Source organism: Larimichthys crocea, chromosome VII, assembly GCF_000972845.2.
Source record: "Larimichthys crocea isolate SSNF chromosome VII, L_crocea_2.0, whole genome shotgun sequence".
Classification (NCBI taxonomy): Eukaryota; Metazoa; Chordata; class Actinopteri; family Sciaenidae; genus Larimichthys; species Larimichthys crocea.
This window is the reverse complement of record NC_040017.1, coordinates 26860655-26888462: the sequence shown is the minus strand read 5'-3', so window position 1 is coordinate 26888462 and position 27808 is coordinate 26860655. Positions and strand designations below refer to the sequence as shown.

The following is a 27808-nucleotide window of genomic DNA, read 5'->3' as shown; positions in this document are numbered from 1 at the left end:
CACACCGTCCGTCACAACACAGATCAACAGTAAGACGGCTCCCTGACTGGCTGTATGAGGTGGACAGGTGGTCAGAAAACTATGACTTGTCAGTTTCACCTGCGGTTTTGGGCGTAATGTAACTTTAACAATGACATTTTAAAAAATAATGAATCTGTTTTGATGCATTATTTCTCATCCTTTGTCTTTTTATGGCTTCACACCTGTTGATCAAAGAGGTAGTGAGAGGTGGCACTCCATCAGCAGTGTTTCTGGTCTTTGATGGTGAAATTGATCAATAACATTGTTTTATGCAGATTGTCTCTGTCCTCTTTGTCAGACCAGTTCTGATGGGTTCATTGTCACAGACTGATTTAAAAACCTGTTGTTGTTTTTTTGTCCTGTGGTCTGCTGGTGTCAAACCAGTGACCAATTTTAACTGAGTCAGATCAAATTCATTTTGACACCTGTAATGCTACTTTTTATATTTCCTGTTTACTAATTCGTGATATGACAGTGATCAAACTTGTTTAAAGACTTCTCTCATTGGTTACTTATTCTGCTGTCTGCTGGTGTCAAGCCAGTGACTGTAAAACCTGAAGCTAAGAAATGTTTCTTTAAAAATAAAACCACACACATGTAGTTTGTATTAGCCAATATAATACACGTGTTGTAGTTCCTACTTAAGACATCTGTGTAATGAGGTTTTATGTTTTATGCTATTTCTAGGCTAGATGGATCCCGACCATGTGCCCACTCATTACATCTTACAGCATATGTTCCCAGATGAAGATTTTAATTTGAAATTCCCAACCGGATGTTGTTTGTGCTCACTGCAGCTGCTTTGACGCGCTCCTGTCAGAGAAGCCGAGCCCCCTTTACTCTCCCCGTCCAGCGCGCTCCAGAGCCAGTTTAATACCCGCCTGTAAGAGGTTTACCTGCTCACAAGCCGAGGTCTGTGTCGGTGGATTGTACGACTCAACTCCAGTGATTTTATTTCAGAAGAGAGACAGAAAACGTGTCACACTGAAGGTAAACATCAGCGATAATTCACATGTTTTCTCTTTGTGGTGCTTTTACTTTTTATGTGTTTCAATGTGGACAGTGGTCGCTCTCTGGACTCTGCCTACCTGTTGAATAGACCGACTGTTTTCTATTGTGTGACCAACAAAAAGAGGAAAACTGACCAGTGTTCCAGTTCATGTGTCAACATAAAGCCTCGGGCACCCTGCGGGAGACACTCCCTTCAGTTCCAACGCGCGCAACGTGCGCAGTTTGTGATGTGGATGCTTTGGTTTGTTTTATCCACCGGGTAAACTTTAAATTTTAACACCTGATTATGATTCAGTGTTTTTATGAAATATTATTGACTGTTGTGGGCTGAAGTTACATAAAGGGGCTGTTTGTTGTAAAGTGTGTCCGCCTATAAGCGTTACTCCATGTGAGAAGTTATATTTGTTTCACCCATCAGTCATCACTGCACAGTAACAATTTAGTCTACATCAGACAGTCTCACCCAGTCCAGGTTCTGGTGCTCTCATATCTAAGCAGATTAAGTGTTACAGGAGCAGATCTGGCGCGTCCTGGCTGCTCCTGTGTGACACTCACCAAAAAAGGAAGAAGAACAAATCAGCGACGGGAAATATTGCACAATTTCAAAACGTATCCAGTGACTCAGACTTGGGTAATTACTGCTACCTGTGGTGATCCACGAATAAACTCTCACTGCTGCCACAGCACAGCAGGGCGCCAGCGTCCCGCTGCTATCTGACAGTATGTGTAAGTGATCTACTGCAGACTTGGATATTTTAAAGTATTTTACAACAGCTACCACGAAATGTAACATTATTGAACCTTTAAAGGCAGATCACACAAACAACACGAATTAAAGGTCAATATTGAACCAATCAGCGGGATTACTGCCTGATTGGAAATAGCTGTGATGTATCTGTGACTGTCTGCGTGGATTAGACCAGAAAGAGATAGATCTGCTCCACTGGTACCAATCAGTCAGCAGACAGCCTGCAGGAGGACAGAGAGGATCTCAGAGGCTGCGGTTACATAACACACACACACACACACACACACACACACACACACACACACACACACACACACACACACACACACACACACTATCCTTGAACTTACTATCGTTTATCTTTTATCTTTAAGCTTCAGCAGCGCTGTTGACCTGTTCTCTGTTCTTGATTAGTGGTTTTGGTTAATGCAGTGGTGGCATTCATTAGAAAGAAACGTGATCCAAAACCTGTTCTCAGATTTGTAAGACTCTGTGAGACATGAGTCAGACTCCGCTGACTCGGTGAGTCCACACTGCATCACCAGGTTTCAGGAATATGAACATTCATATTTTCACTGATAGTAAAACGAGTCAGGAAGTAAAACACAGCAAGAGAATGAGTTCACGAGGTAATCCAGAGAAACAGCTTCAGTACTTTGTGCTGAAAACAAACGGATTAGTGCAGACGAATAAAAAGCTTTTTTGTCAACAGTCGCCTGCTGTGCGCAATTACGCATGACGCAAGAGACTGCGGATAACAACAATGAAAGGAGCGGTGCTGCCGTGCGTTCAGGGGGGATCGTTTGTATGTGTTTGTCCCAGAAGATGACAGGGCTCACGGGTGGCTCGCTGATTTTGTTGTAGTGGAGACAAGCACCAAATGGAGCCTGAGAGCAGAAACAGATGTCGGGTCAGCCTCTCCTGCGGCTGGTTGCATCAGCAGCGTCCCGAAAGTGACGCTTCAGTGATCAGTGTCTAAGAGACACGCTGACCGGATGTCTCTTTGTGTGAGGGTTGAGACCTGGTTTTAGGCTTTAGACTGGTCAATTAGGTTAGGGTGTGTGTGTGTGTGTGTGTGTGTGTGTGTGTGTGTGTGTGTGTGTGGTTGTACTTTTTTCTGGCATATGTGAAAACTATGTCAGTGTATATAGAATATTTAATGTCTTAAATGTGACTTCAACTTTTTCCCCTTAACTAACCAAGACATGTCAAACTGAACACAGACATAAACCAAAAAAAAATCAAAGAGTTATAAGATCAGATGAATAACTCTGATTGTCTTTACAACCTACTTTGTATTCAGTAACCGGAGTGTGTGTGTGTGTGTGTGTGTGTGTGTGTGTGTCTTCGTTGATTGAATTACCTCTTTAACAACATAAAAGAACAGCTGAGCTGCTGTATTATCACCTACATTTATCTCACTGACCTTCTGTGAGTGAAAACTGGTCAAACTGGTGTAAACGTTGGAGTGTGCAGTAATATAACAGTTGGTTCATTGAGGCTGTAAACGGATAGTTAAATTAGCTTGAGTGGTTCAGATTAAATGAATGAATACAGCTTTGTCGTGACCACCTTGACCCTTAAAGTCACAAAAACAAAACTAGATATTCAAGACAGTGTCTGATCATGTGACATCGTGTCTCCAGATCACAAAGCTCATTTAAAATAAGTTTTGTTCTGCCAGCATTAATGTAAACTTTGGCTTCTTGATAAACAAGATCTGACGTGTGACTCAGGCCCTCGGTAGTTTTGCAGTAGTGGAAGGTGATTTAGGTGTGTGCTTAGTCATCCTGCAGACTTCACAGACGCAGATTTATGATTTCATTTCCCTTATTTGGATGAAGGCAGATCCCCCACATCCCGTCCTCCCTCTGAATCCGTCATTCATCAATGGGAAATATGTTCAAAACACAGAAACTCTCTTCAGCACTTCAGCAGGACTCGCTCCACCCTCCCGAACCAGTTCTGGCTGGTTCTGTTCTGTTTATGATTTTCATGTGTTTTATGTGTGTTTTATTGTTTACGTGGGCTTTAATGGAGCAGACAGTGCTCGTCCTCTCTTCATTAGATGTGGGAGTTTGTGAACACAGTTGTTTGATTCATTTGTTCCATTTATTTGCTTGGATCTCAGCAGTATGAATAAGGTTGTTATTGTTTTTCTTTGTGTTAAAATGAAGGCTGACAAGTTAATGTCTCATTCTTTATGACTCTCAGAGGCCCAAATTAGACTGAGCTGTTTAAGATCTCATCTCTAATGAGTCTGTGGCTCAGACGTCCTCACAGACTTCAGACTGTTTTCTTTCTCATTTGTGGTTGATAGATGTTGGAGAGAAAGAAACAAGTGGAAGAACAGTCCTATGAATAAAGAAATAGAACGAGGACTAACCTCAGGCACAGTTTTAACTATCTGCGATCTTCTGTGAGCGTTTATTTCTAAGTTATTTCTTTACTAAATAATGTAACTGAGTTCAGATCAAGCTTTAGCCTGTCATGTGTGTCTCAGTCCTTTACCTTCACCTGACCATCGCTGATCTCTAACACACAAACACCTTTATTCTTATATAAAGAAATGCAGATTTCACATCTAAAACATGTGATCAGTTTATAAAATATGCAGAATTATTATAAATTAAATGTCAGTATATAATTCAGTTCAAATGAGGTTCACCAACATGAATAAGATGAAGGTTCTTCGCACATTAATGCTCATACATACTCACATTGATAATCCCAGCTGACACTAAGTGTGCATTAACATTTGCTAATTACTGAACACAAAGTACAGCTGGTGCAGGTGTAATGTCATCATAAACTAACAGTAGGTTTATGGATGTTGGTGCTACATGAAAAAAGCTCCAGTTACTGTAAAACATTCTCTGATGCTGTGCAGCTCTCATGGCTGAGAATGAGGTGTCTTTGTTAACGGTGAAGTTTCTTGGGGTGGATTAATCAGAAACTGGTCCGGTGGGTCTGCAGCCTCTGCAGTGACAGACATGTGTCTGATCAGATGTGTGTCAGCATGAGCTGATTACAACACACCTACAGTAAATGTGTCTGTTGTATCAGCTGAGTCACGCCTCACCCCCCTCGTCTGGAGCGGCTTCTGTCAAACTCCAGCTGAAACGGTGACTCAGCAAAAGATCATTGATGGAAACTTCATGTCTTTGTCATTTAACAGCTGTTTGAATAGTATGTCACTGACAGATAGACGACAAACAAATATCACCTCAATGTCTTCAAGTCAAATCAAATCAGTATCCAAACTGTAAATTTATCGACACCACAAACACTGATAAAGCTTCATTTAACTCATCCACTTCATGATAGTATGAACATTCACCATGACAAGGTTATTCCAGAGTTTTCTCTTTTTATGTAACAGCACTGTTTGTGTTCATGCAGACTCTTTCAGTGAGTTCAGTCTCAGTGTTCGTGTTTAAAGACGGGAAAAACCGGATAGCTGGTGGTGAAAGCTTGTCGTCCCCGGGGTGTCTAACGTCATTCTGGGGCTACACATGAAGTTCTGTTGAACTCTTCGTCCTGCAAAGTGACACGACTCCACCAAAAATGAAATATAGCTTTGGGTCGCCTCTCAGAGGAACACCACTGACAGTTGGTGTTGTGGGTTTCCAGAAAAGTCGAGCTGATGACAGTTTGTCCCAGAGCACAATCACAGGAGGATTCTGGTTTTCAGACGAGCGGACGCTGTTATCAAATCCACATGCTCATATGGCCGTGACCATTTTCACATAGAAGAATAGATGCAACTTAAATGAAGAGCTATGAACTGTGTTATGATCCAACATCTCAGGTTCATCTCTGTGAGGTTCGCCCACGCACCAACCTGAACGTCGAGTCTGTGTGAACGTTCACAGGAACTGTGATGATGACGCAAGAGTTTAAAACTATTTCTGTGATTTCACTTTTTATTCACTCACATTAATTTACTGAAATGTTTAAAGATTTAAACACCGGTCAGTAATAATAACAAAGATGTTTTATTCGTTCTGTTTCAAGTTTCAGTCAAATGACACAACACAGAAATCTTATTTTATGTTTTATTTGGTGGAAACGTTAAGGTTCAGGATTCACAATGATCCACACGTTCCTCACACATCTCCTCAGTAAACATTAAAGCGGGTCAGAACGTAGATGAACATCTACGATCTGTTCAAAGCTCTGCTGCTTATTTTAAATCACTTTGATCTGAAGGACATTCAGGCATCGTGTGAGTCACAAGAAAGTAAGAATACACATCTGTATTCATCATTACAGAACGAGCTACGGTCTAATTTGCATGATTATAATTAGTTTTATACGTTAATTGATGACTAAACCTCTGACCACAGTGGGTTTCTTTATGTTTAAAGTGTTGAATACAAAGGAACATTAGGAAGGTGTTGGGCTCACAGGATCACAGAGCCTCAGGGTGACCTGACTGTCATCCCATAATTCACAGTGTTCAGATTTTTCAGTGATAACAGGTCGTCACATGACGAGGACACAGAAAGCTTTTAAAGTCAACACTTTGTCTGCACTAACTAATCTGAGGGGACTCTGGGAATGCGTGGCGGTTTTGTTCACTGATTCATCGTGTGACTCACTGTAAGAGCCTCCTCAACAGCCACAAGACCTCAAGTCACACATTTTCACATAATTTGGGGGCAGGCAGACCCCTCTTAGCAAACACTCGGGATTCCTGGAGTGTTTTCCATCATGTCCTCTGGCTCTCTGAAAAAAAGGTTGTAAATCTCCTCCCACCTTCATTCCTCTTGCTCCCCCCACCTCCTGCTTCCTTCCCCTTTGCCCCATCGATCTCCCCTCGCTTTTCCTCCCTCTCTCTTCATCTCTGACTCCTTTTTTTTTCTCCTCACAGATCAACGTGTTGATGACACATTCCTGAAGCTTCTGAAGAACCGACCCAACAGCAGACAGAGGCTGCCATCTTCTTTGTGTGTGAGGAGAGATAAAGGCGAGAGTGTGTGTGATCTGAGGAGGAAAGGACGCAGTGTTTGACTTGGAAATGGCTTTTCTGTGTCTGAGGGAAAGTCAGAGGGAGCTGAGCTGAGCTGAGGTCAAGGCCTTCCTCCTCTCCCCCAGAGTCACATGTCAGTGTGAGGCACAACCCCCGGGGTTGCTATCGCTACGCTGACCGACCTAAATACTTGTATACACACTTGGAGCAACACAGACCGGGTCGCTCAGTTGGGAGTGGAAACAGAGAGAAGAGCTTCTTGCTGCTGACGCTTCATCTCTCCTGTAGAAACCGACAGATACTCAAAGACTGAATCCCCTCACCAGCAAAATGCCAGCAAAGACACCAATGTACCTAAAAACTACAACTCCCAAGAAGGGGAAGAAGCTGAAGCTTCGTGATGTCCTCTCAGGTGATATGATCAGCCCCCCGCTGGGTGATGTACGTCACAGCGCCCATGTGGGGCCCGAAGGTGAAGGTGACATGTTTGGAGACGTGGGTTTCCTCCAGGGGAAGATGAACATGCTGCCATCGGTGAGCCGGACACAGAACGGGCACTCGCGCTCGCACAGCGTGGAGAGACGCCTGGATGATGGCGTCACCCCCAGACAGGACTCACACAGCTATGCCTACAACGGGTATCACTATGAGCACTCCTCCTCCGGCCTGCTGAAGAACACCGTCTCCATGCCTGTGTTCATGGCCCACGAACAGGCTCCACCGAAACCTCCACGGCTCCACCTGGACGACCCCTCCCCACCTTCTCTGCCTTCCCAGCAAAACCACTTCCACCACCATCAGCAGCCAACAGGGGCGAGCCACAAACAGGCCAACGGCTACAGTCACACAGACGGCCACAGCCAGCAGCACCCGACTCCGTCACTCTTTGAGAACGGTCTGGTTGGCCGTTTGGCATCAGAGCCCTGCAGAGACATCTCCCTCTCCCCCAACATCCGCAGGCTGGTCCCCTCCTCTGGCTCCTTCTCAGAGGTCTCCTCTGAGGACTCCATGTCGGAGAACTGCGGGCCCCTGGACGTACGCCGGGGCCTCAGCTTAGATTCTGACGCGGGCCTGAGCAACGAGGATCTGAGGAGTGAACGCAGTGAGTCACCCTGCACTCCCTTCCAGATGGCCAGTCTTACAGCCTCTTCCGGTGTGCCCCGGTCAGACTCTATGGCGGGGTTAGACCTGGATCTGGGCCCATCTATTCTAGAGGATGTCCTGAGTATCATGGACCGCTACAAGACTGAGGACAACCGCTGCGAGCTGTGAAGAATGGAGAGATTAATATGATGTACAGATATTTTTTATACATGGTTTATACAGATATTAAAGGAGGACAAGGGATGGAGAACTTTGGAGTGGAGGGTGGAGACATTGCTGCCCAACATGACAACAGCCAAGGCAACAGGCTGGTCCTTAGGAGCCTTTATCAAAGCTGAACCTCAGACTCATGAACACTTAAACACTAAGCTAACAAAGAGAAGAACTGCAGTCAAACTGATACCACACATTCCTCTTTTCTTTGCCAGCCACTAAGCAGTGTATTGTCTCCTAATCTGACCTGTGCTGAGAATTTTCTGCTTGTTAATGGTTAACAAACTGCCAACTGAGTGAGATGTGAGTGTCTGTAGACTGAGAAATCAGCAGCTGTGAAGGAAATTCAGGAGCAGCAGGACTCACTTATCTGTCGTGGGAACAGCGACTGAATCTCTCTGCAGAGTTTAAATTCCACATGCAGTCGTACTAAACTGAACAAAACACAGAGTTTTAATGCTGAAGCTCATTTTCTGTCCTGATTTATTCTGGCTGCCTGAAATGTTCTAAATGTTTCTGAATATTAATATCTTCACTTGTTTACTGTAATGCTTCAATGCCAGATGAAATGTGAAGAACTTCTGATTTTACTGTCCCTCTGTAACTGATGAGGATGTGAGCTGTGCGGTCTCTAGTGAAGCCTTTCATACCAGCAGCTCAGTGACAGATGGAAACTGCTTTAAGTGTAAGACACATGCTGCTTCTAGATCATCGAGATCAACACCTTCTTCTCATGTTGTGGCTCACCGTCGGCCTCCCTAACACTCACTGTCTGCATTATCACAGTAGCCTATTATTCAAATGTCATTTATGATGTATAAATGTAAGAATAAAACGTTCCTATAAAGAAAACTGAGGCTTTGTGGACATTTTTTCACACAGAAACACAAACAAACATGTGCATAATAATAATTGAATTAAAATAAAAAAACATGATTTAGTTAATTTGATTTAAAAACAATTATAATGTATCTATTAAGAGGTCTCATCAATTGTACTATTTAGGTTGGTAAATTCATTTGAAAGTGCTCATGTTTACTTTTATTTTGAAAACCATTATCCAGCATCCCAGAAACTCGGCTGCTGGAGTTTATCAGTAAGTTTGTGATTAAATGTGATTAAACGTGAGCATAATATTAACTGAAATATTAACACATAACTGGTTCATGTTCAGTTTGAAGTGTTGATCTGTAGGTTTTATTTACTTTGACACTTGGATGCCTTCAATGGATGTTAAAATTGTATTTTAAATATGATGTAATAATTCAACACGTTAATATAGATGATCAGTATAAATGTAGATGTAGATTATACTATACTATACTATACTATACTATACTATAAAACAATCGTTTTATATCTGACTAATTGATTATAGGAGTATAAGAGTATTTGTCGCCCTCCAGTGGTCACAGTGTAAAACTGCAACATATTCAATTAGTAAAACTAGCGTCAATGCAGACATGATAGCATACTACAACTTCCGGTATGTACTTTCACTTAATTTTATCGCTTTAGTTTTGTCACTATACTGTGAAAGTATAATGGTCCGGGAAGGATAATTATCAGTCCAGCAAGCATTAGTTACGAGGTCCTCCACTGCCACCACCAATCACCTATAAGTTAACAATAACAGCTACGTTACGGACTGGCCTGCTAACATGTTAGCCTTGCTAACGGACGCAGATTCCTTCTCGTTACCTCACCATCACAATTTACCGTCTGACACTCGGAGCGGGTTGACAGTAACTACGAGAAAATTATGTAAGTAGATGTATGTATATGTTTGTTTTAGCTCGCGTCCATGGCGTTATTTTATTTTGAAAGTGTTCACAGGAAGTGATGGAAGTGAGTGGCGCTACTTTTACTAATCTGATGTGTTGCAGTTCAACACTGTGACCACAAGAGGGCAGTCAACACTCACCGCCATAAGATGTACTGTATAGCGTATAGCGCCCTCTAGTGGCCACATGCAGAAACTGCAACCTAAAAGGTGAAGTTAGCAACAATGCAGACATGACAGCATACAACCTTTTCCGGTAAGGACTTTCAAAATAAAATTCTCCGGTAAATCCTTTCAAAATATAGTGACAAAGCTAAAGCAAGTTGAAATTAAATGAAAAAAGGTCTTTAAATTCTAATTGTCAGTCCAGAAAGCATTAGTTGTAAGCTCCTTCGATACCCCCGATCACCGTCTATATGTCCCTTGATAGTCTGACACTCGGTGAAGTTGAGAGTAACCGTGAGAAAATTTGGTTTTTCTATTTATTTTTATTTTGAAAGTAATCACCGGAAGTATTAGAAGTGAGTGACGCTACTTTTACTAATTTAATGTGTTGCAGTTCAACACTGTGACCACAAGAGGGCAGTCGACACTCACCGCCATAAGACGTACTGTATAGCGTATAGCGCCCTTTAGTGGCCACATGCAAGAACTGCAACCAAAGAGGTGAAGTTAGCATCAATGCAGATATGACAGCATACAACCTTTTCCGGTAAAGACTTTCAAAATAAAATTCTCTAGTAAATCCTTTCAACATATAGTGACAAAGCTAAAGCAAGTTGAAATTAAATGAAAAAAGGTCATTAAATTATAATTGTCAGTCCAGAAAGCATTAGCTGTAAGCTCCTTCGATACCCCCGATCACCGTCTATATGTCCCTTGATAGTCTGACACTTGGTGAAGTTGAGAGTAACCACGAGAAAATTAGGTATTTTATTTATTTTTATTTTGAAAGTAATTACCGGAAGTATTAGCAGTGAGTGACGCTGTTTTTACTAATTTGATGTGTTGCAGTTCAACACTGTGACCACAAGAGGGCAGTAATACAGCATAGCGCCACCATTCAGCGCTGTGTGTCACACCGCCCTCTAGCGGCTATAGGCAGGAACTACAAGCTAAGTTTCAAGTTAGCGTCAATGTCCGCATACTATAACTTCCGGTAAGAACTTTCAAAATAAAATATTATATAAGCTTATGTAAATTTACGCGCTGTGACTCGTGGGTTGGAATATATATATTTTTGGCGTCAACAAAAAAATGAGCATACAAAGGAACACGCTACGTTTATCTGTACAGATGAAGAAGAAGGATTCATTCTTCTTCCCGCCATCGGAGGCAGTAATGCGCATGTGAACAAACCAGAAGCCGTAGAAGAAGAAGCGGAAGCAGCAGCATTGTGTTGTTAAGTTACCGATGAATGTTTCCACATAACTGAAGTTTTCGATGAATGTTTCCAGATAACTGACGGACGAAGAAGAGGCCGCGTCACATCTGAAACATGAAGTGAGTTTATAGGAATAAAAAACATTTTCATGGAGTTGAGCGGCAGCTATGTTAGCTGACGCAGCTTCAGGTGTTATCGAACCTGTCTGTGTGAGACAGTTTTCTGTCTGTGTGAGACAGTTTTCTGTCTGTCCACACAAACAGCTGACTGTCTGTTGTTTGATTCCAGGCTCAACATCGACGGGCTGTTGGTGTACTTTCCGTATGACTACATCTACCCTGAGCAGTACTCCTACATGCTGGAGCTGAAGAGGACGCTGGACGCTAAGGTGGGTCAGTCAGTCAGTCAGCTGTGAGCTCAGGTCAACACACACATGATGTTTACAGGCTCACAGTGGAAGAAAGGAGTGATGTTGTTTCTGTGAGGACAGACACACGGAGGTAACTGCGGTCCTCTCATGGAGGAGGTAACTGCTGTCCTCTCGTGGAGGTAACTGCTGTCCTCTCGTGGAGGTAACTGCTGTCCTCTCGTGGAGGTAACTGCTGTCCTCTCGTGGAGGTAACTGCTGTCCTCTCGAGGAGGTAACTGCTGTCCTCTCGTGGAGGTAACTGCTGTCCTCTCGTGGAGGTAACTGCTGTCCTCTCGTGGAGGTAACTGCTGTCCTCTCGTGGAGGTAACTGCTGTCCTCTCGTGGAGGTAACTGCTGTCCTCTCGTGGAGGTAACTGCTGTCCTCTCGTGGAGGTAACTGCTGTCCTCTCGTGGAGGTAACTGCTGTCCTCTCGTGGAGGTAACTGCTGTCCTCTCGTGGAGGTAACTGCTGTCCTCTCGTGGAGGTAACTGCTGTCCTCTCGTGGAGGTAACTGCTGTCCTCTCGTGGAGGTAACTGCTGTCCTCTCGTGGAGGTAACTGCTGTCCTCTCGTGGAGGTAACTGCTGTCCTCTCGTGGAGGTAACTGCTGTCCTCTCGTGGAGGTAACTGCTGTCCTCTCGTGGAGGTAACTGCTGTCCTCTCATGGAGGAGGTAACTGCTGTCCTCTCGTGGAGGTAACTGCTGTCCTCTCGTGGAGGTAACTGCTGTCCTCTCATGGAGGTAACTGCTGTCCTCTCGTGGAGGTGGTAACTGCTGTCCTCTCATGGAGGAGGTAACTGCTGTCCTCTCGTGGAGGTAACTGCTGTCCTCTCGTGGAGGTAACTGCTGTCCTCTCATGGAGGTAACTGCTGTCCTCTCATGCTGTTCAGGGTCATGGAGTCCTGGAGATGCCATCGGGAACAGGGAAGACCATCTCTCTGCTGTCTCTCATTGTTGCGTACCAAAGGGTGAGTTTAGCAGTGTATGCATGTGTGCTGGAGTTTGTGTCCTCTGACTCTCCATCAGCTGATGCCACATGGACACATTAATAAGTTCTCTCTGTCTCAGGCCTTTCCTTTGGAGGTGACGAAGCTAATCTACTGCTCGAGAACAGTTCCTGAGATCGAGAAGGTGAGTCATTGTCAAATGAAATCACAGATGTGTGAATAGAAATCATCAGAACTTGTATCATTTATGTGATCTGCTGTCTGATTAGGTCGTGGAGGAACTAAAGAAGCTGATGGAGTTTTATTGCAAGCAAACAGGAGAGACCAACAACTTCCTGGCTTTGGCCCTCTCCTCCAGAAAAAACCTCTGCATCCACCCAGAGGTTCGAACAACTGCAGCGTGTTTTAGATACAGAACCAAGCTGTCTGCTCTTCTTTGTGTCTGCTGAATGTAAATGCTCGTCTACCTTCACTCTTCTGTCCAGGTGAGCGCTCTGCGCTACGGTAAGGAGGTTGATGGGAAGTGCCACAGTCTGACGGCTTCATACATTCGTTCACAACGTCACAGCGAGCCCGACCTGCCTCTATGTCGCTTCTATGAGGTAAGAAGTCACCTGACTTCATCCAGTTCAGACCGGCATGTTGCAGTCGATGGTTTTGCTTGAGAAGACCAAACTGATTCGTTGATGTGTGAAGGTGACCTATCTGTCATGAGCCTCTTCTCTTCGCTCTGGTTTGTGTGTGCAGGAGTTTGATGCAGTCGGCCGACAGGTTCCTCTTCCTGCTGGCATCTACAACCTTGACGACCTGAAAGACTTTGGCAGGAGGAAAGGCTGGTGTCCGTACTATCTGGCACGCTACTCAGTACGTTGCAGTACAGACCACTGCAAACAGGAAATGTGTAGCCTACTGGATTACAGAATAATGTTGTGGTACTTGAATCTGGTCCTGTTTTCTCTCTTGTCTTCAGATCCTGCATGCTAACATAGTAGTGTACAGCTACCACTACCTGCTGGACCCTAAGATCGCTGATCTGGTGTCCAAAGAGCTGGCCAAGAAGTCTGTAGTGGTGTTTGATGAGGCTCATAATATAGGTAAGAATATTAAGTTAATTTATTATATTTAATATATATTTATATATTATGTAAGTGTCAACTGAGATCTTAACATCAGCTAATGTAAAGATGACTCTTTCCTCTTCAGACAACGTGTGCATTGATTCCATGAGTGTGAACATCACCAGACGAACGCTCGACCGCTGCCAGAACAACGTGGACACACTTCAGAACACCATTCACAAGTAAGAGCCTGGCAGAGGTCGACAGGAAGTGCACTGAAACTGTTACCTGTACCTGTTATTACCTCCAGCGCTCACTTCCCTTTGTCATCTCTGTCCCGCCTCCTCTGCCATCTGATAGGATAAAAGATACAGACGCTGCTAAACTGAAGGAGGAGTACAGGCGATTGGTGGAAGGGCTGAAGGAAGCCAATGTTGCCAGGGAAACGGACGTCTACCTCGCCAATCCTGTGTTACCAGACGAAATTCTTCAAGGTAGGACTGGACATCATTGTTTACTTGTTGAATTTTGTTCAGATAAAAAGCTGACACAGCTTTTCTTTCTGCTCCCTCAGAGGCCGTCCCTGGCACTATTCGCACAGCAGAGCACTTTGTTGGTTTCCTGAGACGTTTCATGGAGTACCTGAAGTCTCGTCTGAGGGTTCAACATGTCGTACAGGAGAGCGCCCCGCAGTTCCTCAAAGACATATTTGACAAAGTCTGCATCGACCGCAAGCCTCTCAGGTCAGAGTCTGCTTCACAGCGATCGTGTGTTCACCTCTTAAACACACGTTATCTGCTCTCTTCTTACCAAACAATTTGGACACGTTGTCTCTTCATAATCTTTTATCCATCCCTCTCCAGGTTTTGTGCAGAGCGGTTACAGTCCTTACTAAGAACTCTGGAGATTGCCGACATCGCAGACTTCTCAGCTGTTACACTCATCTCCAACTTTGCTACCCTGGTCAGCACATACAGCCAAGGTACGAAACACTTCTGACTGAAGCCAGACTCTGTTAAGAAATATTACTCTGGCAGACATTAGTTACAGTAAGATGTGAGCTGGAAGTCAGATTTAAGTTTATTGTGTGTTATGTTGATGTTTCCTGTCTCTGCCTCTGCTTCATTTTCATTTTGCGATGTACTTTTGTTTCAATAAATATTTTCCAAAACGTTTGTCCATTTTGTTTTAAACATGCGTGGCTTTGAAATCTTCTTAACAGTATCTTGTATTTAATTTTTCTCTGTCTGCAGGTTTTACCATCATCATCGAGCCCTTTGAAGACAGAACTCCAACCATCGCCAACCCTGTGCTGCACTTCAGGTGGGGAAGCATGTTAAATATGAAGAAACCTCATGGGGTGTCGTTTAGCTCAGTTGGTAGAGCATCTGCCTCATGTACGAAGGCTCAGTCTTTGCTGCAGCGGCTCAGGGTTCCAATCCGACCTGCGGCCCGTTGCTGCATGTCGAAAAGTGTCGAGGCCTCAAAAATCTGTTTCACATTTTGGGATGAAACTTCACCAACCCACTTCAGCTAGCTGCTGAACTCCTGTTGACCGTGCAGGTAGCAGACAAATAATCAAATGTGTGAGAGGACACAGAAGCCTGTGTGATTATAAACTGTCTTTGTTCTTCTTTCAGCTGTATGGACCCGTCTATAGCCATCAAACCTGTTTTTCAAAGGTTCCAGTCAGTCATTATCACCTCTGGGGTGAGTTAGTCATCACTCTTTGTTTTCTCTGCTCAGTTTACAGTTTGATATTTCAGAGAAATCATGCAGACTCTCTTCTCCTTCTGTTTGACCCCTTTAGACTCTCTCTCCACTGGACATCTATCCCAAAATCCTCGACTTCCGCCCAGTTACCATGGCATCTTTCACCATGACGCTGGCACGGACATGCCTCTGCCCTCTGGTGTGTAACTACACACACACACACACACACACACACACACACACACACACACCTTCATAGACACACTCACGGTGTCTGGATTCCAATTTATGGAACTGGTCAAAGACTAAGATTGACAAATTGTATCAGAACGCCACATCCTCGATCACCTGTACTAAAACTGTCTTTGAAGTTTTTTAAATCCATTTTTTGTGTTTTTCTCACACAGATCGTTGGCAGGGGGAACGATCAGGTGGCCCTGAGCTCGAAGTTTGAGACCAGAGAAGACTTTGGTGAGTAGAAATGTCTCATCATTGTTTACTAGAGCATGATGTCCCAAAGGCAGCATCACTGGTGATGATCTCACATTTACATACAGAAATGTTTATTATCTCAAAACAGTTGTTAAATAAAACATATTATTCTTTGTTCAATATAAATATCAATTTAAGTGTTTTCTTTTTTTGTTTCCAGCTGTGATTCGTAACTATGGTAACCTTCTCCTGGAGATGTCTGCGATCGTTCCCGATGGCATTGTGGCGTTTTTCACCAGCTACGTCTACATGGAAAACATAGTGGCGTCTTGGTATGAACAGGTCAGTGTGCGGACAGACACAACACACACACACACACGAGAGAGACTGGACGTATCTTCACTTATAACGAGAATCTCACTGATGTATCTGGAAAAGGTTTCAGTTTTTGTACTTGTTTGTTTGCAGGGTATCCTGGAGAATATCCAGAGAAACAAGCTGATCTTCATAGAGACTCCGGATGCTGCAGAGACGAGCATGGCCCTGGAGAAATACCAGGAGGTCAGAGAGTCACCAGTCATCTTACTGACCTACGATATCAAAAGTGCCTGTCATTTATCAATTCAGCATTAGCAGTGCTGTAAAGAAACAAGATGCTATCATGGTAATGTCTTCATGTTCTGTCTCTGCTCTTCAGGCCTGTGAGAACGGCAGAGGAGCCATCCTGCTGTCTGTAGCCAGGGGAAAGGTCTCCGAAGGAATCGATTTCGGTAAATGATCAGGATGCTGCAGATTACTGAGACGACTCAAGAGGAAACTTTCTATAGGGAAATGTTGATTCAGTAGGAAATTAGATCTTCATGGTTTTATATGGAAAAGTGTATGTGTTCATGTTGAGTTCATTTTTTCTCTTTACATAACTGTAAATCTTCTGTTTTCTGTTCAGTGCACCACTTTGGCCGAGCAGTCATCATGTTTGGAGTGCCTTATGTTTACACGCAGAGCCGCATCCTAAAGGTGTGTGTGTGTGTGTGTGTGTGTGTGTGTGTGTGTGTGTGTGTGTGTGTGCGTGTGCGTGTGCGTGCGTGCGTGCGCACTACATTTACCCTCTGCCATTTTGTTTGAGTGCCTGAATTGTGTGTGAAGATGTTCACATGGTCAAAAGAGGAACAGATGTCTTCATATAAATCTCATGTCCTCTTCCTGCTCTCTTCAGTCTGATTGGGCAGTTTTACTGTCATCACTCAGCGTTACGATCTTTGTTCCTCACGGACTCTCGTGTTTCAGGCTCGTCTGGAGTACCTTCGGGATCAGTTTCAGATCAGAGAGAACGACTTCCTGACGTTTGATGCCATGCGTCATGCGGCACAGTGTGTGGGCAGAGCCATCAGAGGCAAAACAGACTACGGACTCATGATTTTTGCTGACAAGGTGTGTAATGTTTCTACCTAGTCTACATCGTTTTCTTCTTTTGATCCCACCATACTGCAACATGCCTATAAACACATATTATCTTAGGCACACCTTGCTTTAGATTCACTGCTGGTAGGCCCTATACTAACCACAGTTTTCTGATTTCTGACATTAAAGTTTGGAGTGATTTGTCTCGAGTGAAGATCAGTGATGACTGTGTCTCCTGTCCACAGCGTTATGCCCGAGCAGACAAACGTGGAAAGCTTCCTCGCTGGATCCAGGAGCACATCAGTGACGGCAGTCTGAACCTCACAGTGGACGAGACCATCCAGCTCTCCAAGCACTTCCTGCGGCAAATGGCTCAGCCGTTTAGACAGGTACGACTCACAGCACACCTTTGTCAAATCTGCACTTTAGATCTGATTTTCAGCATATTTAGCTGTTTGAACCATTTTCTTGTGATCACAATTTCATCATAAAAGATACAAAAGGACATCCTGTCTAGACAGGACATGCAGTTGCTGCATTCAATCATTTCTAACATTGGGTGCGATGAAACGAGAGAGTAAAGGATTTTGATTTGAATCAGTAATTTTTTATGTACTTTAACTTGCCCAGCGAGATCACATCAAATGTTTGGAAGTCATTTGACTTCTCACTCTTATTAAGCCAATAGTCTGTTTTTAGTATGTAGCAGCTTCACTCTTTCATCTATTTAATTTTGAGTTACTTAGAGCTGTATATTGATCAGGATGATGAACCACTCACCTGTCTAACAACCTCTCCCTCCCTTCAGGAGGACCAGCTGGGCCTGTCTCTGTTAACTCTCGAGCAGCTGGAGTCAGAGGAGATGCTGCAGAAAATCGCCCAGATTGCTCATCAGACCTGAAGGTGACATTCGCTGCATAATGCCGTCACTATGGCAACGCCCATGACAGGGTCAGCAGCCGTTACAATGACGTCATTACTGTACGATGATTAGAACTGGGTCGAACAGCAGGCGATGTATGGAGTTCACCACACCAGGACAACTCACATCCCATCAGATCCAAACAAATTCAGGACTTTATGGAGACTGTCTTAACATTTTATATACTCAGTGTATGTATTCAGTATTACAGATTACTCACAGATGCAAAATAAGAGGATATAACTCAAATATCAACAACAGTAACAAGCTGTTTTGCAACATTTCCAGAGTTTTGTGAAAAAATGCATTTGTTAGTTTTGGATCCAAACATGACAGATGTGTTCAGTCACCATCAGTGGGTCAAAACGTTGCATTAACCACAGAAATGTCATTTCATCTGTGAGTGTAACATCGCTTCATATGGCGTCTGTCATACAGGCACGACTACTGTTTCCTTTGCTACTGCAACTGTACATTGTCATTTTATACTGAACATGAATATTTCTGTACTTTTTTGAGGGGGAATATAAATGTTTGTATTTAACAGATGACTTTTGTGTTTCTTCTTGGAAAAGCGTTAATCATTTTTTTAAAGAGGCCTTTCCATCCTGACAAAAACAAGTAAAGGGTAAGTACCTGCACTTGAAAAAAGATGTAGCTCAGCTATTCAAACAAAACTAACTAAGCATAAAGCCATAAAACAAAAGCTATTTCCATGCAACATGCAGTAAAAGTGTACAAGGATGTTAAATTTATTGTCATTTATTTCAGCTCAAGTTTGCAAATATAAAATACAAACATTCATATTTACCAGAATAAACACAGCATCAAAGATGTAGTCCAGTTTCTACATTTCATTAACAGACTGTAGTTGCTACAGTAACTAACATAGTGCGATTTCAGCCCTTAAAACAAACAGTGACCTCTTCTACCACAGCAAATATACAATCATTCTCCATCATGGAAAAATAGGATATACAGTATGTTTGAGCAAAAAAATAGAAGTCAGTCCTCAGAGGACATCTGTGGAATAAAATCCACGAGGGTTGAGTGGTAAATGTAATTTTGAGGGACTCAAGATTTCCTAGAAAGTTTCATTTATTTGACTCTGTATCTTACTTTGAACATTCCTGAGTGTTTGTTTTGTTCCGTCTTGTATCAACATAAAAAGGAGGAAGGTAGATATATATTTTACTCACGCAGCAAAGTTTTAACTAGTTCAAGTAATTTTAGCTATTATAAATGAAAGCACGAAGAAATCTAAGTCATTTAAAGAAGATTTTGTATAATTGAGTTTTTCAGGCATTTCAGTGAATAAGCATGAATGTAAGATTACAGATTGAAAAAGATGTACTTAAGTAAGCTACATTAGGCTAATTTTACCACTATGGGGCAGATAGACTCAAATAGTTTGTATTTGTGCATCCCTGGAGTTGAATTTCCATCCATCTAATCTTAAAATAAACAGTATTCACTCCTTGTGTCTCTGGTTTGCACTTTAGCTGCTCGTCTTCACAGGTTAGCCCCCAACTGTGTGCATGTCTGTTTTTGGCTCTGGGCAGTTTGCGTCTATTTGGCTTGTCTAAGCTTGTTTGTTGAAACATGTTGAACTTAAACAGACGCCCATTTGCCTAATTTTCGCTTCTTTGTATACAGTCACGCAGTTTCCTTTATGTTCAGTTTGTGTGACATTTTGAGTAAACGGTACTGTGCTGACAAGTTACTTAACTTCAGTCCAAGGCCAGTTGAAGGCCATCAGACGACATTGACTCAGGCACAATAACGTTGGGTATTCAGATAGATGAAAACCCTCTGAACAGACTGTCAAGATGAATTACCACCCATTACAATTGATTGGGAATATATTAATCTTTTTTTTTAAGTTGGTCCTTAAAGCTGTGGTGCAATACAGCTGAAGTAAACACGTTTGTTTTTAATCACAATGACGTCCACATTTTAAAAAGGCAAAACATTTAAATAACTTCCTTAACTTTACAAACTTGATAGCTTAACGTCACCCTTGTAAACCAAATGTAACATTTACATTTTGATCATTGTGCAAACAACTTTACATCCCTGTGCTTCTCCAGAGAGAATGCATAACATTTTAAAGAGACAATCCGTAATGTCAATGGTCCAGTTTCATCTTTAAAATATAAATAACTCAGTTTTTAAACAAATGTACCTAAAAAGGGCACAATAGCTGTAGGAGACACCCAATACCTCAAATGTAAAATTAATTGTAGTACAGACTTTTTTAAACCTGTGTCTGATTGATTTACGCAAACATAGAAATGTCAAAACATTTGTGAAAACTTTGTTTTCTTACAGTATAAATGCTGGTATTATTTAATATTATTTATTATTAAGTTTTGTGTTCACCAAAACCGTTTCTGTTTTAAGTTCATATTTAACTTGTTACTAATCTAAATTCAGGAAGGAATGATTTCAAGTGAGCAGGAAGGGAACGTTCTAGTGCAATGTCAATATGTCAACATGTGACCCACATCTTTCTAATTACTTTTGGGAAACATTTGTCATTACTGGAGACCCGCATGTCAAAGTATACATACATATTACTGATTTATGAAGTTTCCAGTTATTTTTTTTTTTTTTTTTTTTTTAACAGTAGGACATCCGATATGGCCGAACAGAGTGATTATTACTCACAATGGTCAGCGTGTGAACATCCTTCCAGTTATGTTCAGGTGTTGTATGTAGAAGGTGTGTGTGTGTTAGCTGGTCCCACCAAGTGAACTTCGTCTTGTCAGGTTCTGTGTGCTGGCGCTTAGACCTCGAATATCTGTCAGACGGCTTGACTGAGGAACAAAACAAACCACATGATGGATGTTAGAGAATAAGCTAAAGGTAAGAGTAAAGTATTAGGATTGTAATTGCAGAAACTCTGCAGAATTTAGCTCTGAATAAGTACGTCTCCTCACCTGGGTGCTGTCCTGACTCTCTCTGGCTCCAACATTCAACATATTTAAAGAGTTTGCCCTCTTCATTCTGAAAACAGGACAGAAGATTATAATGAAATCTATATATTAAAAAAAAAGCCAGAGGGATCTGGTTCAGCTACAGTTAAAGAGCCACAGTTAACATCTTTATATCAGAGTATTACCCAGCATTCCTCGGGGTTGTTTCCTCCATTCCAACTCCTTTCAGCTTGCGGACCAGTTTCTCACTGCTTCGGCGTATCGACTCTCTGAGTTTGGTGAAGGAGCCGCTGCGCTTCAGGTTACTGAGTCCATCCTGGCCGGAGCCGCTGTCCTCAGCACCAGACCAACTGGGACGACCATCGCCTAGAGGACAGAACCAGTAACAAACCAATATGAACATATCCTATGCAAAGACCAGCTCTCTTTGTGATCTAGTGTCTTACTGTGCGTTTCAAAGTCATTACATCCTAACAGACTACAGTCAGATATATAACATCTCCTGTTGTTTCGTACCTTCTACAGATCCAAACTCTTTTTCATGTGCTCTGGTCAGGATCTCTTTGTAAAGAGCTTCAGCTTGCCTGTATTTCCCCTGTTTAAGATAGCATGACGCCTGAGAAAGAACCATGAAACAGGAAAAGTGATGAGTTTAGAAAGAGCAAAATGTTGTGTAATTTGACAATATTGCTGCTAATGGAACAGTTTAAAATTTAACATCTTTATGGATTTAAAATCTTGACAGAAATTATGTGATGTTACTGTTTTTAAACGTGAAATGTAAAAATGAACTGCAGTTCCTTCTCACCAGGTTGTTTTTGGTCTTGGCCACGTTGGCATCATCTGGTCCCAGTTTGCTCTGGTAGATGTGCAGAGCACGTTCATAGTACTGCTCCACCTCCTGATACTTCCCCTGGTTCTGACACAGCAGTGCCAGGTTGTTCAGCTGCTTGGCCACATCAGGATGGTCTGTACCGAGAACCTGAGGGGACGATCAGACACAAAATCCATGATTCTTTTCATAACAATGACAGTGTCTGATAGATAAAACATGGAAAATCCTGACGTTCAGTGTTTTGTGGAAGATTCAAACTCTTAGGAAAATAGAAATACAACAAAATAAAAGTGTCTTTTCTCACTTTCTCTCTGATTTCCAGAGCTCTTTTACACAGCGGCTCTGCTTCCTTGTATTTTCCTCTTTTCCCATAAAGCACTGCCAGGTTGTTGAGTGTTGCTGCCACCTGCACACACACACACACACACACACACAAATACACAATGTAATATACACACAGGCAGCACTCCCGGCAGCAAAATGAGACAGATTCTCAAATGTCTAATAGATCCTGCCAAGAAGATGTTCCCAGGACACTAAAACATTGCTGCCCCTGACAAAAAAGGTTTGTTTACTTACAAAGTAAAATCAAATAAATCAATTTTTTAGTCCAAGTTGAATTCACGATGTGTCAGGAGTTATTAAAGCAGTTTATTGAAAGGTAACTTACAGCCGGATGGTCAATTCCAAGAGTTTTCTCCCGGATTGCCAGAGCATCGTTCAGCAGGTTGGCTGCTTCTTTGTATTTGTTCTGGTCTCTGTAGAGAAAAACACTGACGGTCACCTCTGAACTTTTCATATAAAATCACTTGACTTTGGGAAATACCTATAAAGAGTTCTAACATTATATTAAAAAAAAAATTTGTAGTTCAGATTTCAGAAAAAGATTATTGTGCAATAGATTATACAGGAATACACAATGTGACAGCTCCCAACCAATCAGGCTCATTGATACAGGAAAAAATCTGAAATAATGTCATCAATGCCTGAAACTGAAATAGTCTTTTTAGATTTGTTTCCATGGTAACTGGCCTCACCTGTACACCAGCGCTAGGATGTTCAGCATGGTGGCTACATCTGGGTGGGTGTGGCCAGAGGACTTCTCCAGGTCTTCCAAAGCCTGTTGAAAAATAATGAAATGACACCAAACAAAGCCTGTGTTGAGCCAGTAGTATAGACAGTATCAAACAGATTATATTAGTCGCTTGAGACTAATTTGTAATTTGTGATATTATGCTATATGAATAAAACTGACTTGACACTTTGGTCCAGTGTGTTTGTAGTTGAGAAGAAAGCTAACTTTGGAAAACTAGATGTCGGAGCTTTAATGTCTCTGGTGAGGAAGAACCCAGAGCCGGTGCATGCTTCAGATCTCGTTATTGTTGCTGTTATATAACAACAACACGGACAACCTTCTCACCTGCTTGCAAAGTGGTACAGCGACCTCGTATCGTCCCTGCGACGCGTACTGGATTACCAGGTTGTGAAGCGTTCGAAGGCGGGCAGGAATCTCGTAGCCGCCCTGCTGGGCTGCGGCCGCTGCACTACTGTGATGAGGCTGGGACACTGAGCAGCAGTAAACAGGCAAATACAAGAAATGCAAAGAGGAATATGATACGAGTCTGGAAGGTGCAGTTCTTCAAAGATGGCTCTAAATGACTTTAGATGAAGATGAAATCAATCTGTTACGTTTGATCAACTTTTCATCTCTCCACTTTAAACTTTTGTCAGGGTTTGATTCAAAGCCGCTTTAAATGATCTCATGCTCTGTAGCTGCAATAAAGAAGTGCCATCTTTGTAGGCATGGTGTGACTCACATGAAAACTCATTATCACTGCATGTGAGGCAGAGGCCAAAATTTGACATCAGAGTTAGAAATGTCTTTACTGTGTATGAAGAGTAAAAATATAAGCAGCAGCAATACAGTTACACCCTGAGTTTATCTATGGGGAAGAAAACAACAGCACACAAAGACATCAGACATCAATTGTCATAAATTAGCATATAAACAATATGCATGATCATAACTGTCTAAACAGGAAGCGTCACGTAAATATTAATTAAGGATCAGTTCACCCAAATTACAAACAAACTTTCTCACTAGCTTTTGAAACCACTTAGACTTCTCACACCATCCTGACAAAAACAAGCTGTGTGAAACACTGTCACATTTATGCTGATTAAAAACATACCGTTCATTATTATTAAACTGTCATTAAAGTCTGCAACAAATACGTTCACAAACTCCAGGAAAGTCTTACTCTGTGACTGTTCCTCGTCTTCAGCAGGAAAGAGGTCATCCAGAGACTCTTTGGTGGAAGACGTGTCTTTGTCGTCCTGAAGTGAGAAACAAACAGTTCAGAAAACGATGCCACGATCCAGGCTGGAACTGCAGATAAATTATCTCATCATATTGTGTAAATATATTGTGGATGTTAGTAAGAATGCCAATTCTATTTCAAAACTAATGGACTAACAGTTTGTAATTATTAAAGCTGAATTTTTATAACAAATAGTTAATCTATGTGCCATTGTGGATAACATTACATATCTGTCAGGACTAATTCTGCCTCCTAGAGGCTATAAGGTAAAATTACTGCAGCTTTAAGAAGCACTTTCATTGTTGTTTTTCTACATTGTTAATTAAACACTGACAGTAGTAAGCTTTAAGTAGTACTACCAAACTCTTGTTGCTCTGAACATACACACACATATTTGTGTTTAATTGTCGTCTCCTCACCAGCTGCGGCTCCTCCAGGTCGTATTTGCGTATGGAGGACATGAACTGCAGGTGTTTGTTCTGCTCCTCCAGTGTGACCAACTCCTGCTCCCTGTCCTGCAGCCGCTGCTGAGCACCAGCCAGCTCGTCCCTCAACCACTGGTTCTCCTGACAGAGACGACGTACCTGAGGAGGAAGACATGAAGAAAGAGACGGAGGAAGTGACAAGGAAAGATGAGGAAAAGAATAAGAAAGGGAAAGAAGAGAGAAGGTGGGAAAGATACAGAAAGAATCCAGTAACAAGGAAAGGAAAGATGGAGAAGGAAAGGAAGGGAAGGAGGAAGAGGAGGGTGGATGTGGAAGGAAAAAATAAAAAGAGGAGTAAGAGAGGAAAAGAGGACAATGGAGTGACATGAAGAAGAAAACATTTCAGAAAATCCACAAAAGTTCCTGAAAAACTCAAAAGTTGCATCAAAACCTCCAAACGTCTTTTTACCGCTTCAGCTGCTAGTCTCTCTTATTTCCTGCAGAATCTTACCTGAGCACGCAGCTTCTGTTTCTCCGCCTCCAGTGAACCCAGGTGTGCAGACAATGCCATCATCACCTGGAGGGACATGAAAATACTGGTTACAGCCGTGTTCAGTTACTAGTCACCATAGAAAAAAAGAGAAGACACGTATGAGGAAATTATCATTTTGGCGTTGTTGTATTTGTACCTGTGCCTCGCTCAGCCCCAGCTCGATCCTCTCCAGTGATTGGCGGATGATGCCGCTCTTCTCCTGCTCCACGCTGCCGCTCTCCGACGCCGGCTGACTCTCCAGCGGCTCCTGAAGGCTCTCCAGCAGACCGCGGTTCTCTCCTCTCAGTGCCTCGAGCCCTGCGATCACCTGCTGCGTGCTGCACAGAATCTCCTCCGCCGACAACATGGCTCCAACGCTGAGATTCCTTCTCTCACAACAACTGACCTGGGAACAGCACAAAGATGCACACATTAATAGAAGAATAAGTCATTATAGTGCCCTCCTACTTCTGCTCCTAGAAGCAGTAAGCAGTGCTTCTGGTATCAGTATGAGAATATTTAAAAGCAGTAACAGAAATAGTAGATAGGTCTTTTCTGGCTCTAGATAATGATACAATAAAAGTATTAGTAGCAAAGTGAGTGGAAGAGAAGCAGAAATGCCAGTAGTAACAGCAAAACTAGTGGTAGTCACATCTTAGTATTAGTAGTACCATTTAAGAGCAGTAGTGGAAATAAGTACAATAGTAGTAGAAGTGTTAATAGTAATATCAGTTGTAGAAGTGGTCACCTATCAATAATATAATCAGCAGCAGTAGTACAAGTATTCAGTAGCTAATAGTAGCAGTAAGAGTAGTGGTCTTAGTAGTGTCGACACTTGTCGTATCACTGGATATATGTATATATGGTATATTCAGTTGTAGTAGTATATAATAGCAGTGCTTAAAGCAGTTGTAGTATTGGTAGTTTTAACATAGCAGTGGTAGTACTAGAAGAGCAGCAGAAGCAGCTGTATGAGTAGTGACAGTAAAATGATCAGTAATAGGAGACGCTGTGGAAAAGTGAATAGTAGCAGCAGCATTAGTTGTAGTACTTGTAGTAGTTGTAGTAGTAGCAGTACTGCAGTAGTTGCCAACTTAATCTCCCAACATATGAGCTTGGTTTAACAAGACATGGAAGCAAAGTTTATACTGTATGTGTAAATAATAATTAGTAGCAGTATTTAAATGTTTTATAGTGTTTTTATTGTATCAGCTTTGGTCATTTAATGAAGTTCAATAGAAAACGCTGAAGATATTTAAAGAAAAGATGAAAAAGAGAAGATGTGTGAATGTGGACTGACCCCGGAGACAAAATGAACCTGGATCAAAGACACTGAGCAAATATCAAATCATTATGCAACAAAGCTGGGATTCACTGAGTAAACACTCTTGATGAAACTTGAGTTGAAGATGTAATAAAGCTGGTCAAGACTTCTGCCCAAGTATTGAAACTCAGCAATAAAACACATTAACAGAACATGGTGCAAAAACTGTCAGCAGCTTTAAAACACTAAATAACTGAAACTGATCTGCAGTTTCCTCTTTTCTGGTCCTGATCTGACAGCAAGACACATGCACCGTTTACTAATCCAAACTATTTGGTTTGTGTCAAACAAGCTCAACATAACTCAATCCAGCAAAGTGCATGCAGAAAAAGAAAACACTAAATAAAACAGAATATATCCGTCCATCATCCAGTGACGGAATGCATCAGAACAATCAGCAAACAAACTGTTTTGATATCTCTCTGAGTCTTTTAAAGCAAACGAGGTTAATCTATATGACAACAAACAGACTAACACACATAAGACTCTTTGTTTACTGTGGGCGGCGCTACAGGCCTCAGGTCAGTTTCCCCACGTCAGGAATAAAGTATTTTTATGCAAATTTAAACCGCTCAGCTGATTTAATGACGACTGCGTCACATTACGAGATGTTTCTGTTTCTTGTTCGGAGATATCATCCAACACGACCCGAGCACAGAGACGAACACGCAGGCTTCATTTCAGAGCCACACAAAGTTATTTATAGCCTACCTGCTAAGTCCAGTCTGCGGCGTGGTTCCGTCTCTTTGTCCAGCTGGTGTTTTTGTTTTTAATGTGAAGGGCGGAACCTGTCACACACAGAGGAACATTTCCGCCAAACTCAAAGATGAGAGTTTGTGTAACGTTGAACAGGTGAGGCGGTAAAAACAGACACAGGAGCTGGTAATGATTCACCTGCTGCCTCCTCGGCTCCCAGCAGCTCCTGTCATCACAGATCCATCAGCATCAAGCCTGCAGCACGAACATGCAAGCTCCGGAGCCCACCTTCAAAGTAAAGCTGCAAACAGCAACATGTCACATTGTGTCCCTTTAGAGTCCGATTTAGGATATGTTCAGGTGTAGGACTCGCAGTTATTCACATGATTTAATGCACATTTAAAACATCCTCCATGCTTCTGTCTCCACAGGCTCGACTTTTCCCTTCATGACACCCTTCTTACATTTTAGTTTCTGTACTTTTAATATTTGTTTTTTACTTATTGGTTTTATTAATTGTACTTTTTATCTATTTATTTATTATATTTTACTTATTGATTTTATTAATTGTACTTTTTATCTATCTATTTATTATATTTTACTTACTTGTTGATT

The 27808-nt window shown here is 42.2% G+C and overlaps 3 protein-coding genes across 3 annotated transcripts; 2 read left to right on the top strand and 1 right to left on the bottom strand.

Annotated features, from left to right (window-relative positions):
- The first annotated feature begins 864 nt into the window (after positions 1-864).
- On the top strand, positions 865-8924 carry zgc:154093 (cdc42 effector protein 3). The gene is made up of 2 exons (XM_010746167.3): positions 865-1011; positions 6657-8924. Exon 2 carries the CDS (start codon positions 7086-7088, stop codon positions 8025-8027), a length of 942 nt encoding a protein of 313 aa, XP_010744469.2. The 5' UTR covers positions 865-1011; positions 6657-7085; the 3' UTR covers positions 8028-8924.
- Positions 8925-11206: 2282 nt separating this feature from the next.
- ercc2 (excision repair cross-complementation group 2) lies at positions 11207-18665 on the top strand. Its single transcript, XM_027280686.1, has 23 exons — positions 11207-11358; positions 11528-11627; positions 12539-12616; positions 12717-12779; positions 12865-12978; positions 13081-13197; positions 13343-13459; positions 13566-13689; positions 13799-13895; positions 14014-14147; positions 14228-14396; positions 14517-14635; positions 14907-14976; positions 15294-15363; positions 15464-15565; positions 15774-15837; positions 16019-16140; positions 16267-16359; positions 16496-16568; positions 16745-16815; positions 17086-17229; positions 17445-17588; positions 18008-18665. Exons 1-23 carry the CDS (start codon positions 11354-11356, stop codon positions 18098-18100), a joined length of 2283 nt encoding a protein of 760 aa, XP_027136487.1. The 5' UTR covers positions 11207-11353; the 3' UTR covers positions 18101-18665.
- A 2082-nt stretch (positions 18666-20747) lies between these two features.
- On the bottom strand, positions 20748-27492 carry klc3 (kinesin light chain 3). The gene is made up of 15 exons (XM_027280687.1): positions 27392-27492; positions 27209-27285; positions 25331-25579; positions 25153-25218; positions 24636-24800; positions 24157-24232; positions 23316-23461; positions 22933-23015; positions 22566-22653; positions 22200-22301; positions 21869-22042; positions 21577-21676; positions 21246-21426; positions 21064-21130; positions 20748-20940 (listed from the first exon to the last, which is right to left on the bottom strand). The coding sequence occupies exons 3-15, from the start codon at positions 25538-25540 to the stop codon at positions 20857-20859; spliced, it is 1542 nt and encodes a 513-aa protein (XP_027136488.1). The 5' UTR covers positions 25541-25579; positions 27209-27285; positions 27392-27492; the 3' UTR covers positions 20748-20856.
- Positions 27493-27808: the final 316 nt, after the last annotated feature.